The sequence below is a fragment of the Acartia tonsa genome, chromosome 13, assembly GCF_053477335.1.
Source record: "Acartia tonsa isolate MP-2025a chromosome 13, ASM5347733v1, whole genome shotgun sequence".
Taxonomy (NCBI): Eukaryota; Metazoa; Arthropoda; class Copepoda; order Calanoida; family Acartiidae; genus Acartia; species Acartia tonsa.
In genome coordinates, this window is record NC_137272.1 from 46,156,248 (window position 1) to 46,173,317 (window position 17,070).

Consider the following 17,070-nt stretch of genomic DNA (forward strand, 5'->3'; position numbering starts at 1 on the left):
TATGGCTTCGAAACCGATGAATATCCGCTGGATTAGAACTGGTTCTAGGCCATGCTGAAAAATCATGTATAGCATCGTATTATGGACAATCTTCTAAGGATAATAAAATAAAAATCATAATATTAGCCCTAGCAGGGCTAGCAAAAAAAGTAACAATCTTATAATTTCTAATTTTAATATCCGCGAAAAGCTGACTATAATACGATGATAAACGGACAGAACTAGAAGTTAATTAAAGAGTATCTTCGCTCTATACATACATATAACAAGAACAAATACAGTGCAAAAGAAAAATCAAAACATATTACAATATTAATTGCAGTCATAACAGCAATTATATTTACATTTATGTGCAAGTGATCATTTATCGCATCGTATTATAGACAGCTTTCCGCGGATTTTAAAGTAAAAAATTAGAAGATTTGTCCCACTTTTGTTAGCCTAAAGGGGACGAAGGCCCAAGCTAACAAAACTGGTATTTACTTCAAGATTTTCATTTTATCATTCGTAGAAAATTGCCTATAATACGATGCAATACATGATTTTTCAGTAAGGCCGAGAACCGGTTAAAATCAATTATCAAACGGATATAAATCGGTTTCGAAGCCATACTAGAAATTATTTAAGGTGCCTTTTTTATTTTATTTTTGTGCTTTTTAGTGCAATTATGTGCTTTTATTTTATTTTTTACTTTATGTGCTTTTTATAAGGTGATAATTAAGCTTTAATTTTACCCATATTTTGTGATTTATAGACATCATCTGCCTAAAATTACTATAGTTTTTAAATTTTTTCATTAGAATAAGTGTTTAATGTTATAGTTGTTCTACCTTGCAAAAATGAGACAAAATGTTTTGTTTTATGTATGGTATAATTTTTAATAATAATGTGGAAAAGTTGGAGGCAAGAATAGTTTACTCACTGGTGACAAATCCCTCCCCCTGTAATAGAAAAGTCACGTTTGACCACAACATTTTATTTTTCTTATTTTTTTGAACATAAAAATCAACCAACCAATTTTTGTTTCAACTACATTCTATATTTTGTATAGCATTACTTATCTATAAATATCGTATGTCCGCATATGTCTATACGTTTAAAATATAGTTCTTGGTCTTATACTAATGAGCTATAAAACTTACAAAACCTTTTGAAAACTTATGTATAGTATATTTCTTTCCAATAAGAAATACCAACTACCTAGGTACCTATCTAAAATCATTAATAGTTATCTATTGCACCGTATTATAAACAGCTTTCCGTGGATATAAAAATGTGCATTTATAAAATAAGATACGATACATGATTTTTTAGTGTGGCTGATAATCGGTTCTTATCCACCGGATATTAATCGGTTTCGTAGCTATACTGAAAAATAATGTATAGAATCGTGTAACAGACAATTTTTGACGGGCATTAAAAAAAATATAAAATTAGAAATTTTTCATTTTAATATCCGCGGAAAGCTATCTATAATATGATGCAACAAAGAACTTTTTCTGTTTATTAAAAAAATTGTTCTATTTCATATCTTTTTGATTAAAAAGCTGCAATAAAAACATCTGTGTCTTTATAATTAAACCTTTTTTTTACATCCACAGTATAAATAGGAATTATAACCAGGGAGGGAGGGGACATTTGACTGTTTATTACACTAGTCCCAATAGTTTTATCTTATTTGATGACAACAATTTTGGTTTGTTTATTGAATTTTAATTGGTTGGGTTATTAAATTGAGTGTCCAAATGTTTCAATTACTAATTGTAATCTACAGAAGGGGTAATTTTGTGTAACCTTTTTGGGGATGTACATAAATTTATTGGCAATTGTCTTATCCCTTCACACCCCTGAAATATAAGTTTTAATTAATAGTTTAGTAAAATAGTACTTATAAATAAATATTGTTGTGTTTGAATGTGCTTGTGAAATAGGATGAGGTTCTATTTTGAGTACTTTATCAGGGATATAAAGGGATAAGACAATGGACGATAAATTCATACATATCACCAATGTTGATAAACAAGATTCCACCTTTTATAGATTAATATTATTGGTTGAAACGTTTGTGATTACAATTAGTGGTTGAACTATTTAAAACAACCAATTAAATTTCAATATTAGTCCCAAAAGTTGTTTAACCAATGAATGAAAAAACGTTATTATAAAATCTTGGGGACTAGTGTAATAATGTGCCTATTACTTTAAACAGAAAGAAGTAGAAAGAATAATAATAGCATGAATTGCAAATTCAAAAAATTGCACTTAAAACCCACGGCTAAAAAGACAAAGAAATTGCCTTTAAAAATGGCGATTTATAGCATGGTAAAAGCAAGGATCTAAAGAGATAAGACAATGGCCGATAAATTGAAGTACAGCCCTAATGATGATACACAAAATTATCCCTTCTGTAGAGATTACAATTAATATTTGAAACGTTTGGACACTGCTGAATGAACCAACTAATCAAAATTCAATAAAAGCCCCCAAAGTTGTTTAGCCACTTTTTGGGGGGTGGGGGGTAAATTAGATGTTTCCAACTTTGAGATGGGTAAACACCCCTTTAGACCCATACTTGGACATTTATTTTAAACATACCTACTGTACTTATGCAATTTTAGGATAGATTTATACAGAATTTTTGTTCCAACTCCCAAATAATGTTTAACATTCAATGCGTTGTTTATGTTCGTTTGTCCGACTTTCTAATATACGGAGCTTCAATTTTTGTATGTTGTCATACTTATTATTTTTAAGAGGATTTCACATAAAAAAAAATTCTTCCATTCATAGAACTGTAAAATGCATTAAACAATAACTAGTTTTATATATGATAATAATGTTAAAAACATGTGCAATAAAATTAAAATTTTTTTTATTTTTGAACACAAGAATAGCAAAATTATGTGAATACAGCAACTAAAGCTCAGGAAGGAAAGGGACATTGGGCTGTTTATTACACTAGTCCCCAAAGTTAAAAAAACAAACATGTTTTCTTATTTCTTGGGTCAACAACTTTGGGGACTTTAATTGACTTTTGATTGGTTGGTTAATTATGTTGAGTGTCCAAACGTTCAAGCCACTAATTGAAATATACAGAAGGAGTAATTATGTGTATTATCATTGGAGATGTACATTGAATAAATTATTATCCCTGAAAACTTTTAAAAGCAAACTTATGCCGTGAATATGTGAAATAATGCATGAAAAAAAAATTTGGCATGCATTTTTCAAACTCTTGTCTCGACATAAAATTTGACGGACTGAAAGATAAGAGGGGGGGAAAGAAAGGGGGAGTGCTAAAACGATAAGGGAGAGAGTAAAGCATGAAAAAAAAGGGAAGGATTAAAAACTTTTTGCCAATACACTAAAACTTTGTGAGAAATCTAAAGTTAGAAATAATAGGATATTTAAGTTAGTTAAAAATTAAATATTTCTTCGCATCGTATCAAAAACAGCTTTCCGCGGATATTAAGATGAAAAATTAAAAGATTAAAGCCAGTTTGGTTAGACCCGAGGAGCCAAGTTTTATTTTAATATTTATAGAAAACTGTCTTACGATGCTATACATGTTTTTTTAGTATGACTGAGAACGGGTTCTAATCCAGCGGATATTCATCGGTTTCAAAAAGAAATTCCAAATTTTTATACATATTATTTTACATTTCGCCTGATCTTATTAAAAATGTAAAACTTTCAATTTCAGCTCAATGTATATAAAATACGCAAACACTTACACACACACACACACACACAAACACACGCACACACACACACGCACACACACACAAAGTCTTAAATCTTTACTTGCAAAAAAAAAGCACATTTTCCTTCAAATATTTACTTTGTTGTTTTCTTATCAATTCAATAGCATGTTAATTCAAGGGAGGAAGGGGACATTGGGCTGTTTATAACACTAGTCCCCAAAGTTTTAAAATAACGTTTTCTTATTTGTTGGCTTAACAACTTTAGGGACTTTTATTTGTTTAATAAGTTAAGAGTCCAAACATTTTAAGCACTAATTGTAATCTACAGAAGGGGTAATTTTGTGTATCATCATTCGGTATGCAAATCAATTGTCATTGTCTTATCTATTTAAATCCCCCCAAGTTACCTAACTCTAATAGCTTTAGTATGGCAGGTGTCTTACATAAATTCAATGATACCCATTAGAACCAAACTGTAAGGTTTTGTGAAAACTCAAGATATATAAGTAAGGTATCCTAATATTTATAGCATAACAATGTAGAATTTCTTTATTTTTCATTTTATGTTAATTAGCAAATTCAGCAGTTTTTTGGTCAATGTTTATTTTTGTTTGAATTTATTGTTTTCCTTATATGGATAAATAGCATTTAAGTTGATAAGAAAAAAATATCATAAATATTTTTTAGTAGGTAGGACTAGGCAAGTATCTAAAATAAATTATTTAGTTATATACTCAATAGTGTCGAAATGTTCCACTATTTTTAATCTACAGAAGGGGTAATTTTGTGTATTATCATTGGGGATGTACGTCAATTTATCGGCCATAGTCTAATCCCTTTAATGCCTGCATATCTTGATTTAGAAAAGCTACGCGTTTAAAATTAACCATACCTATCCCCCCAAAATAAAAATTATAATCCAAAAATAAAAGTTTGAAATACCTTTTCAAATTGTGAAAAAATGCGTGAATGAGGGGGAAGAGGTATGAGAAAGGGGTGTACCTGGGATCTAAAGGGATAAGACAATGGACGATAAATTGATGTACATCGCCATTGATGATACACAAAATAACACCTTCCTTAGATTACAATCAGGGTTGAAACGTTTGGACACTCAACTTAAAAAACAAACCAATCAAAAGGGGGGGGGGGGGGCGAAAGTGACACTTTTTGAAACCAAAACTAAAAGTCAACAAAGGAACTCAACTAAAAAAAGAGTTACAGGTCTGAGATTTTGCATGGCAGTTGCTTTATAGGGGTACAATATGGAACTGTGAAGAAACGGCGGCGCAACCGCCAAAAACCGCCGTTTCCCGCCGAATTTTTTTTGCCTTTTCTCGGCGGTTTTCGGCGGTTGCGCCGCCGTTTCTTCACAGTTCCATATTGTACCCCTTTAAAGCAACTACCATGCAAAATGTCAGCCCTGTAACTCTTTTTTTAGTTGAGTTCCTTTGACTTTTAGTTTTGGTTTCAAAAAGTGTCACTTTCGCCCCCCCCCCTTTAAGAAAAGTCCCCAAAGTTGAATAAATAACGAATAAGAAAAAGTTAATATAAAACTTTGGGGACTACTGTAATCAACAGCCCTTGTCCCCTCCCTCCCTGTGAATTACGTAAACCATTAATGCAGAAATTCACTTAACTTTGCTCGAACGGAATTGCAAAAAAATTGCTCAGCGATTGCGAATAGGATTCTGATACAATAAAAAAATCCTATATAAAAAGTAGTAAGGTTTTTTTGTTTTTAGCTGAAGATTTTGATAACCACTGATCCAATTTAGTTCTCCATTTTAGGGATGTTTCACATTTGTCCCGTGGTGGTTTTAAGCTATTTTGTTTTTGGCAGTTTGTAATAAATGATCGATTTAAAAAAAAAACATTCTTATAGCACCATCTTAAGTACCTTACTCGTTGAATATCTTTCATGTAACTATCCATTTTTAACAATGTTTGATTTAATAAATGTCCCCATTCTTGAGAATGGCAAGCAGTTCCATTTAGCCCTCAGATATAGATTGATAGTCAAAAAATAAAATAGAAGTGGAGGAGGGGTTGAACAAGAAATAAAGGGTTAGGTAACTATTTATTTAAACTTTTTTTTTCTTAGTCTCAAGGATCTAAAGATACAAGGCAATGGACGATCATTTGAAAATTACCCCTTCTGCAATTACAATTAGTGGTTGAAACGTTTGGTCACTGACATTTTGAGGTGCATTATTTTTTCTTGAGTTGCTGTATCACTGTTTCTATGCAAGTTAAGATAAAATGCAAAACTAGTTCTATAAAATATTTGGTATTCGCTACGGAGAGAGAGAGAGAGAGAGAGAGAGAGAGAGAGAGAGAGAGAGAGAGAGAGAGAGAGAGAGAGAGAGAGAGAGAGAGAGAGGGAGAAAGATGGAGAGAGAGAATGAGAGAGATAGCGACTTCTATTTTGCATTTCTTATTCCAGAGAAAAAATGTTTTGACTTTTTTCCATGTAAAATCTTTAACGTTGTAAAAGAATATAAAAATAAGAAGATTGTTGGAACGATAAAGTATAATCTAATCTTTGTATCGTATTAAATATATTTCCAGTATGGCTTCGAAACCGGTTCTTAGCAATACTGAAAAATCATGTACAGCAACGCATTAGACAATAATCTAAGAAAAAAGGAAAAAAATAGGTATAAAATCAATTTTTTTTTTCCCTGGCCTTTGGTCCTTTGGGGCTCACAAAACTGGTTTTAATCTTATAATTTCTCATTTTAATATCCGCGGAAACCTGTCTATAATATGAAGCGATAAATAACTATTTTTATATTCAAAAACTTTTACTTCTCTTTTTCTTATTCGGCAACAAACTCAATTTTCAACAACTTTTCCCAACTCTGAAAAGTTCTCAAAATTGAATTACAAATACATATAAAAAGAGCTATTTGACAAGGAGGGAGGAGACATTGGGCTGTTTATTACACACTAGTCCCCAAAGTTTTATAATAACGTTTTCTTATTCGTATTTGGGGGCTTTTCATTGAATTATGATTGGTTGGTTCATTAAGTTGAGTGTCATTTTTATCGACATGATGAGGGTAATTTTAGGTGTCATCATTGGGGATGTACATTTTACAGCCATTGTCTTATCCCTTTAGATCCCTGGATATTTTATAAAGGGGGAAAATTTGCCATAAACAGTAGAATTTAAACAGGAGTGGTTATAAAAATTAATATTTCTACAGAGACATTGACATTTTAATACGAAGAAGGATGACAACATCTATTTAATGAGACGGTAGGACAAACGAACATTAACTTTTTTAAGTGTCAAAACTTAACAAGCAGAATATTATTTAAAAGTCTAAACAAAATTTAACATAAATTTGTCCCCCTACTCCAAATAAAAAAAGCCCTATATGCAAGCGGAACAGCCGCCTGTTTTGGTACATACAAAATTATAGAAAGTTTAAACTTCAAATATAAGTTCCTAAACGTACCTACCTAGTTAAAAAGCAAATATACATTTTCAAATAGTAGAAAATGTGGATTTTTACCTGATTTTTTTAAAATCTTGATTTTATGAGACTACTTTAAAATACCTACCAATCCCCCCCCCCCCCTTTTTCGAAAAAAAAACATCTCAGTGAAAATTCTATTTCAAATTTACTGTGAGGTGAGGAGGTGAACACTCTTTAGAGGGTGAAGATACCCTCACCCAAAATAGTTATAAACCTTCCCTAAACATATAAAAAGCTTCACTGTAAAGGAGAACCATATCAGTTAAGCGGTTAGAGAGATCCTTCGCTTCAGACAAAAAAGCTTTATGTAATAGGATAATCGAATTAAAAAATATATTCTTATAGCACCATCTTAAGTAGCTGACTTGTTGAGTATTTTTCATGTAACTATCCTTTTTTAACAATGTTTGATTTAATAAATATCCCCATTCTTGAAAATGGCAAGCAGTTCTATTTAGCCCTCAGATATAGATTGATAGTCAAAAAATAGAAGAGGGGGGGGGGTTAAACAAGAAATAAAGGGTTTGGTAACTATTCATTTTAATAAAAAAAAAAGACTTATTTAACTCAGGGAGAGGGGACAATGGTCTGCTTATTACACTAGTCTTATTTGTTGGCTTTATAACTTTGGGGAATTTAGTTATTTTTCGCATTTTATTATGATATAAAAAAGTACAATTAAAAGATTAAAACCAGTTTATTTTAGCCCGTAGATGCCGAAGTATTTTACATAATTATACTTTTTGAGTATGACTGAGAACCGGTTCTAATCCGCCGAAAAGCGATACTGAAAACAGTTTCTATTACAACGGCGCCAAAATTTTGAGGTGCATTAGTTTTTCTTGAGTTGCTGTATCTCTGTCTCTATGCAAGTTAAGATAAAATGCAAAACTAGTTCTTTAAAATATTTGGTATTCGCTACGGAGAAAGAGAGAGAGGGAGAGAAAGAGAACAAAAGAGGGAGGGAATGAGAGAGAGATAGCGAATTCTATTTTGCATTTCTTATTCCAGAGAAAAAATGTTTTGACTTTTTTCCATGTAAAATCTTTAACGTTGTAAAAGTATATAAAAATAAGAAGATTGTTGGAACGATAAAGTATAATCTAATCTTTGTATCGTATTAAATATATTTCCAGTATGGCTTCGAAACCGGTTCTTAGCAATACTGAAAAATCATGTACAGCAACGCATTAGACAATAATCCACGAAAAATAAAATAAAAAATAGGTATAAATCAATTTTTTGTTTTCCCTGGCCTTTGGTCCTTTGGGGCTAACAAAACTGGTTTTATTCTTATAATTTTTCATTTTAATATAAATGGAAAGCTGTCTATAATACGATGCGATAAATAACTATTATTATATTCAAAAACTTTTACTTCTCTTTTTCTTATTCGGCAAACAAACTCAATTTTCAACAACTTTTCCCAACTCTGAAAAGTTCTCAATATTGAATTACAAATACAACATATAAAAAGAGCTATTTGAAAGGGAGGGAGGGGACATTGGGATGTTTGTGTTTATTAACCAATAGTCCCCAAAGTTTTATAATAACGTTTTCTTATTCGTATTTAGGGGGCTTTTATTTAAATTATGATTGGTTGGTTCATTAGGTTGAGTGTCATTTTTATCGACATGAAGAGGGTAATTTTGTGTGTCATCATTGGGGACGAACATCAATTTTACAGCCATTGTCTTATCCCTTTAGATCCCTGAATATTTGATAGAGGGGGAAATTTTTTCCATTCACAGTGCAATTTAAACATAAATGGTAGTTACCTAATAAAAATTAATGTTTCTTTAGAGACATTAACTTTTTAATAAATACAAGAATGACAACATCCATAATAGCGAAGCTCTAAAATCCGATGGTAGGACAAAAGAATATTAGATCTAATAGAGTATCAGAACTGCAAATAAAAAAGTCCTATATGCTAGGGGCACAACCACTAGTTTTAGTATGGAGTACATTAAGAAATATTATATAAAGTTTAAACTTCAAATATAGGTCCTAAACATACCTAGTTAAGAGGCAAATAAATATATATTTTCAAATAGTAGAAAATGTGGATTTTTAGCTGCTTTTTAAAAATCTTGATTTTATGAGACTACTTTAAAAAACCTACCAACCCCTTACCCGAAAAAAATCGGGACATGGATGGAAAGAAAACTAAGTTGCGGGTTTCGTCGCATTTTCACAGTAAGTTTTGAAAGGTTATTCTAGGTTAGGTTAGGTAAGTGTTAATGATTGCCCCGCAGGGTTAGATCCCCGCACAGGGACTAGAAATAGGAGAAAAGCTGCTGTGAAAATGCGACGAAATCCAAAACTTCGTTTTCTTTCCATGATCCAAAAATCATCTCAGTGAAAATTCTATTACAAATCTACTGTGAAGAGTATATATACCGAAGGGAGGGGGGGGGGGGGGATTATAACAGGTGTTGGTACGCAATAAGGAATTCATGCAAATATTTTCTCAATATTATTGTGTGTGTGTGTGTGAAAGTTGTAAATATTAAGATAAACAAAAAACTAATATCATATCCTATAAGATTTCATTTGGTAACTTCTAAACCGATTGAATTTTCCTTTTATGGAAGCTTTACTTATGTCCAATGATGGTTTTAGGCTATTTTATTTTTAGATTTAAGTCATCGGTTGGTTTTAGGCTATTATTTATCTTCGAATAGAGAGCTATTATTAGTATACTTGAAAACAAATCATTGTTATTTTTCTGTCTTTGGGCCTTCGGAGCTCCCAAAACTGGTGTCATTCATATGATATTTCATTTTAATATCCACCGAAAATTGTCTATAATTCAATGCGATTAATTCTGCCCTTAGTAGCTAGTAAATAATGTAGAGATTAATTGGCCGTAGATTAATTCAATTGACCTCTCCATTACCTACTGAGAGAAAGAAAGAAAGCTAGAGAAACCAGAATGGACAAGTTAAATTCCTAAACGTAATTAAGTAGGTACCTAGGTAACTATTAGAATCTAATTTCTTCAAAAATACCCGAATGAAAATTTAAATTACCCACACCCCTCTCCCAAAAATCTAATAAACGTAAATTAGCAAATTGAATGTAACAAAAGTATTGTCGCCAACTTATCAACCAATCAAAAACAAAATTAGTGTTATGATTTCTTTATTAGTTTTTATTGTTGTAAAGAATAATGAAACCTATAAAATAAACGATTATTTTGATTGTATTAGGTTTTTTCAGGTGCCATATCAATGCCTCTAGAGTCGAACTCTTTAACAACTATTTTGTCTACAAGAATAAAATATACCTACATAGGTAATTATGTCCCTAAGATTAGGAGTTAAACCATTGTGATTTTTGTGAGATTTATATTTTAAGTAGTGGTGGTGCAAGAGATTTGAATAATAATTAGGCTACAAATATGGATCTACAAAATACGTGGATATTATGACAGTGGAAAAATTATCGTCAATTTAGCTTGCTTACATGAAACTCGTTCGTTCATCCAGTAGGAGGGGTATGGATAAAGGGGGCAATCGATATTGTAGCAAACTGTAAGTTCCATTTTATTAGGGAACATGAAAACATGGTGTAAGATATCCATGTAATAATATATCCATTGTTACGCTTCAAGCATGGATGTAAACTATACGTGGATATTATGACAGGGAAAAAATGGCGTCAATTTAGCTTGGTAACATAGGACTCGTTTACTGGTCAGTTTGTTCAGGCAGTACGAGAGGAGGGGATGGGGATAAAGGAGGATTATTACTTTAGACCAATGCAAGTTTCACTTTATTAGGGAACATGCAAATCTGGTGTAAGATCCATGTAATAATATATCCATTGTTAAGCTACAAGCATGGATGTAAAGTATACGTGGATATTGTGACAGGAGAAAAATTATCGTCAATTTAGCTTGATAACATGAAACTCATATATTGGTCAGTTCGTTCATCCTGAGAAGGGAATGGGGTCAAAAAGGGGAGAATTGTTATTTTAGCCAACTGCAAGTCTTCTCTTTTTAGGGATCATGAAAATATGGTGTAAGATCCATGTAATAATATATCCATTGTTAAGCTTCAAGCATGGATGTAAAATATACATATTAAAATATACATATTATGACAGCAGAAAATTTGTCGTCAAATTAGCTTCCTAACATGGAACTCGTTTATTGGTCAGTTTGTTCATCTTGAAGAAGGAAATGGAGTAAAAAAGGGGGGAATGATTATTTTAGCCTGCTGCAAGTTTCCCCTTATTAGAGAACATGAATTTCTGGTGTAGGATCCATGTAATAATATATCCATTGCTACAAACGTCAAACATACAAATTACAACATCAAGTCAACCAAACAAAGCAAGAGAAAGCTTATTCAGTGATCTTAAGGGATAAGACAATGGACAATAAATATATACATATGTATCCCCAATAATGATAGACTAAAGAACCCTTCTGTTAATTATAATCATTGTTTAAAATAGTTAAGAAGCAACCAATCAAAAGTACCCTACGTCTTAGAAATAACGAATGAGATAACGTGCTTTTTAAAACTTTAGGTACCAGTGTAATTTACAGTCCAATGTGCCCTCCCTCCCTTGGTTTATAGGGGAAAAAATGCAAAAAGGGTCTTTGCTCTTAGGGGAAAAAGTATGTTCATTATTAAATTAATCAAGCTAAATTTTTCAAGATTTATTTCTAATTTTATTAGGTAATACCTATCATTCTTTAATCAAATTCATTAGAACATCGAATTTTCGTCCATCAACCCATCCTTAAATCCCTATCTAATACAAAATGTGCAACAATTTCTACTCAGCTTGTTGAGTGAGTGTGTGTGTGTGTCGGTGTGTGAGAGGAGAGGAGAGAGAAAATTCCGGCGATCTAAAGGGATAAGACAATTGCCGATAAATTGATGTATATCCCCCCGATGATGATACACAAAATTACCCCTTCTGTAGTGTAAAGTTAGTGGTTGAAAACTTAACTTAATGAATCAAAATTCACTAAAATCACTAAAGTTGTGAAGCCAACGAATAAGAAAACATTAAAATGAGACTTTGGGGGGGGACTAGTGTAATAAACAGCCCAATGTCATCTACCCCTCTCTCGAAAATACACAAAACATTTAAAATAAAACAAAACCACGTGAAGAATAAGTGTGAGCAAAGAAGATTTGGCATTCTCCTAAGATGCGTTGGGTAGATAGCTAATTGGGTGTCTTTAATGGGTTCAAGAGCAGTTCATGTTGAAATATTGCTGGTAACAAGAGGGGGGGGGGGGGAAGTTTTGACACATTTGCGTAAACAGTGAATATAGGCTTTATCTTTGGACTAAGAGGCTAGGTTATTAAAGATAAAATCATTCTTATATGATGACTTTTCCCAAGTTTTAAGATTGTTTGGATATGCCAGGTTCAGGTTCAGGAGCTGCAGGCCTCCAATTGGTCACTGGACGGGTAAAAAATTTTTTTTAAAAATTAAAAAGATTTAGTTGTCAACTTATAAAATAAAATATGCATCTTTTTAAATGTTATTTACATATTTGAAGAAAAAAGATGCATATTCTTTTTTATAAGTTGACCTCTACCTCTTAAAAAAATATGTTAATTCTTATTTTTACCTGTCCAGAGACCACCTGGAGGCCTGCAGCTTCTGAACCTGGAGGCCTACCCAAAAAAAATCTTAAAACTTGGGAAAATTCATCATACAAGAATGATTTTATCCCTAATAACCTATCCTCTCAGTCAAAAGATAAAGCCTATACTCTCTGTTTACGCAAATGTGTCAAAACTTCCCCCCCTCTTGCTTCCTGGGATTATTAAAAGGTTCCTGGATCTAGCATTACAAAAAATAATGCAGGAACCTAGGATTCAGAGGAATAACTGTGCTGTTGGATCCAGGAACCAAGAAGCATTCGTTACCAGCAATATTTAACCATAAACTGCTATTGAACCCTTTATTTTGCTAAAATACTGTTGCTTTTTTCTTGCATGGTTTTAAAGACAGTTGTCCATGTATATAAAATGGACTGACCAAAAGCCAGAGCCAACTTATCAATATAAAACTAAGCAATACATGGTTTTTCTTCACGGTTAAGAATCGTTAGAAAAAACACTTCCTAAACCAACAAAGCAAAGTATTTAAAGCAAAATAAGGACATCTAAAATAGACCAAAAACGCATTTAAAAAATCTAGCAAAATATTATTTATAAATGGCTAGATTTAATACCTATGCTTTTATTGATTCTATTAAGTATTTGTTTAATCTTTAGGAGAATGCCTTTGTGAAAGGGGCAGGAATTTGTATTAAGTAAAAATTTAGAACAGTTTTGACAAATATTTAAGGTAAAAATTAGATTATTATTAAGGATTAGATTACTGTATATAAAAATGGTCCTTTTACTTGGATATGAAAAATCCTTTTTGACTAAGAAAATTTCTTTTTTTTAAATATTAGGTAAGTCTTAGCTAGATTAAAATCCAACGTTATCCAATTTAAACTTAAAACTTATCATTTATGTTCTATAATTTTAACACATAATACAGAATCCTTAACCCTGAATCAGTTAAATACACGAATGAATTACAATGCATTAGGAGAGCTTTGGTACTATTATCTATTAATATATCATTCTTATCTTAATTGAATTAGAGATATCAATATAAACAAAATTTAACTGGTAATTAACAGTACTTATTCAAAAACTTTATTATATAATAGATAATAGTACCTACATTATCTCATCCAAATCACAACAATTCATTCGTGTACCTAACCTAAATAAATGTGAACACAAGACACGAGACAAGACAAGAACAGCTAGGTACAAGAAATACAACATTTAGATTATTTTTATTTTATTCACCGATGGGATGGGAGATGGAGATTGCGAGGGGCTCGAACCCTTGACCGCCGCCGTGGCGGCCCGACCGCGGCCAGAGCCCTTGGGCCGGCCACGTTTCCGCCCCGTTCCACCACGGGCGATTGGGGATGCAGGATCCATTCCTAGGCCCGTTGGAGGGCCAGGACTTCTGGAGCCAGGATCCTGATATTCCCCCTCATACATGGGAGGATAGTCCTCAGTCTAAATTAAAAGTTTGGGTACTAGAAAACCTTGGGTACTATTAAACCTAAACTTATCTTTATAATAACTTAATTAATAATAATATGCCTATTTTAATCTATTTAGTAACTATACTTTTAGAGTATTAGTTAAAATATTACAATATCATTAGACAATTTAAATAAATCCTAAATGTTGATTTTATGGTTAATATAATCAAAAATTAAACAAATCAAAAATAAAAGAGAAAAAGAGAAAAAGAAAAGTATAACTATTATAAAGCAGTTTTAGACAACAAAAAAATAAAGCCAAAATGTTTAATAGCAAAGTAGGGGATCTAATGCAGTTCACGGTAAAATGTTCCTAGTAACTATTATCTCCAAAAGTCTATATACTTTAAAAAGGTTGCTACGGCCAAACGGTGGTATACATAGTTTATGCTCGAAAATTTAAACGATAAAAGAAGACCCACAAATAATCTGTAAGTCATTGCTCAATAATGCACAAGTATTGCGCCGTGCACTTAAATGCGCGAAAAAGACATATTTTACGCGTTTTTTCTTCAGTGAAGCTTTCCCTGTGCATCATTGGATCTTGGCTATTCCAGATAATTTATAGGCCTTATTTTGCCGCTTAACACAATGAGCTGTACGTTCAGCCGTTAGGCAGCTAGCAGCCTTTAAAGTTAATAGATTTTTTAGATATATTCCTTACCAGGAACCTTTTTCGAGAAAGCCTGAAATGTCACGTGTGACGTCATAAAAAATCATAACTTTTTGGGGAGTTTACTTTCATCCTTCCTTTTTAGACGTATTTTTATGACGTCACACGTGACATTTTAGGCTTTCTCACCTTTTTACCGCAAACTGCCCTAGATCCAAAGTAGGTAAGTAAAAAAGATAAGGGCAAATCTTAAGACTCTAAATCCTAGCAGACAACCAATCAATAATTTTCATTTACAAAACTTGTATTATTATTATTAGAATAGCGGTTATTATGAGAACTATGGAAGCATCTGTCTAAGAAAAATATAATCAATAACAAATCAATAATATAACCTTATGGGAGCTATATTTATTTCCAATTGAAAACAACTTATGTCAATCATTTTTTGAGTAATCAATAAAGAGGGTGAAACGTGTAAAAAAAAATTCAAAGAGCCAAGAGATATTTTAATGCCAAAATTCATAGGCGTCCAAGGGGGAGGGTAATGGGGCGATTACCCCCCCCCCCAAACGAATTTGGGGGTGCCGTAGGCACCCCCAAAATTTTTTTCATTTTACCCCCCCATTTAAAATTTTCCCCTACCCTGGGGGTGCCGTAGGCACCCCCAACCATTAAGGAGGGGGTATTTACCCCCCCCAAACAATTTTGGGGGGGTAAATACTCCCCCCAAAATAGAAAATCTCTAACAAAAAAATTTTTAGCGCGCTTCGCGCGCATTTTTAATACTAAATTTTTGATAAAATTTAAATTACCCCCCCCAAAAGTTTTACCCCGGGGGTAAATTTTGGGGAGGGTAAACAAATTTTACCCCTGCCAACAGATTTCAGGGGGGGTAATTACCCCCCCCAAGCAAATTTTACCCCCGGGGTAAAAATTTTGGGGGGGTAAAAAAAATTTGCGGCGCGCTTCGCACGCCATTTTACCCCCCCCAAAACCGAATTACCCCCCCCTTAAAAAATGTTTACCCCCCCCCCAAAATAAAAAGCTTGGACGCCCCTGCCAAAATTGATTTTCATGATATGTTCACGTTTCACCTCCTTTGTTCTTTACTTTCTTTCTAGAAAAATGTTTCAATGAAAATAAATGTAGCTCCTTTAAGATTTTCATATAATAAAATCTAAAATCATGCGACTGGCCCACCTGTGGTCTATAACCAGGATGTTGATAGCCCCAGGGACCTCCACCATACCCCTGCGGGGGTCCTCGAGGTGGCATACCCCCGTCGGGGGGCGGGCCCCCCTCATAACCACCCCCCGGATAACCACGTCTGTCTTGAAGTAGGGAGTTTAGTGTGGGGGTGGGACCACCCCCTCCGGGGGGAGCCCCATAGGGGCTTGGGTAACCCCCGCCCGGATAATGGCTTGGGGGGCCGCCTTTGGGAGGCCCGTACGGGCCGTAATTGTGTGACGGATAACCCCCGCTAGGGGGATAACCGTATGAAGTCGGACCGTTGCCGTTTGATTCCGGATAGCCGCTGGACTGCGGCGGCGTTTGTGATCCACCGCCGTTTGTGTCGGGATGCGGCGATTTTATCGGTTGTGGTCCATTTGGGCCTCCTCCCCCATTATTAGGGCTTGGGGCCCCCGAATATCCATTCATAAGCGGCTTAGCAGAAGAATCGCCGTTGCTATTTGGGGGCGGCGGGGTGGGGGCCGAATTATTCGCCCCCGCCGAATTTACAGGGTCTTGTTGTTGCACTGAGGCAGCCATTGCACATCACACGACAGCTACAACCGCGGCCGTTTGGGCAAACAAACGGTTCGGTGGTTATATTTTTATAAATTCTTTCAATATAATATGAAAGAAAAATCACTGATTTTTTTATTTTCACTTTTTTATAATATGTTGTTGGACAATAATCGGGACACGAACTCGATACCACATTATTGCGTCGTTATTATTAATCGACAAAATCATAGGAATCACATTCTTTTAATATATTTTTTTGTGTACACACTTTTCATTAGCGGTGCCGTTTTATAATTTTCACATTTTCTTTCTTTCTCTCTCTATCAATTTTCTACATTAAAAACATCTAAAAAATGAAAAAATCACATTAAAAAAGCATAAAAAATGTAAAATAATTATATATTTCTATAA

The 17,070-nt window shown here is 33.4% G+C and overlaps 1 protein-coding gene across 20 annotated transcripts in view; it reads right to left on the bottom strand.

Moving 5' to 3' along the window:
- The window catches only part of osa (trithorax group protein osa), a 128,125-nt gene extending 111,073 nt beyond the window's left edge, over window positions 1–17,052 (bottom strand). For 18 of the 20 annotated variants that reach the window (XM_080145716.1, XM_080145725.1, XM_080145729.1 and 15 more), the window contains exons 1-2: window positions 16,111–17,052; window positions 14,047–14,265 (exon numbers count right to left, since the gene is read on the bottom strand). In XM_080145716.1, coding sequence (XP_080001842.1) covers window positions 14,047–14,265; window positions 16,111–16,680 — 789 coding nt within the window. In that variant the 5' untranslated portion in view covers window positions 16,681–17,052. The remainder of the gene's footprint in view (window positions 1–14,046; window positions 14,266–16,110) is intronic. The other 2 variants (XM_080145727.1, XM_080145722.1) reach the window with 1 other exon arrangement.
- Between the last annotated feature and the right edge of the window lie 18 nt (window positions 17,053–17,070).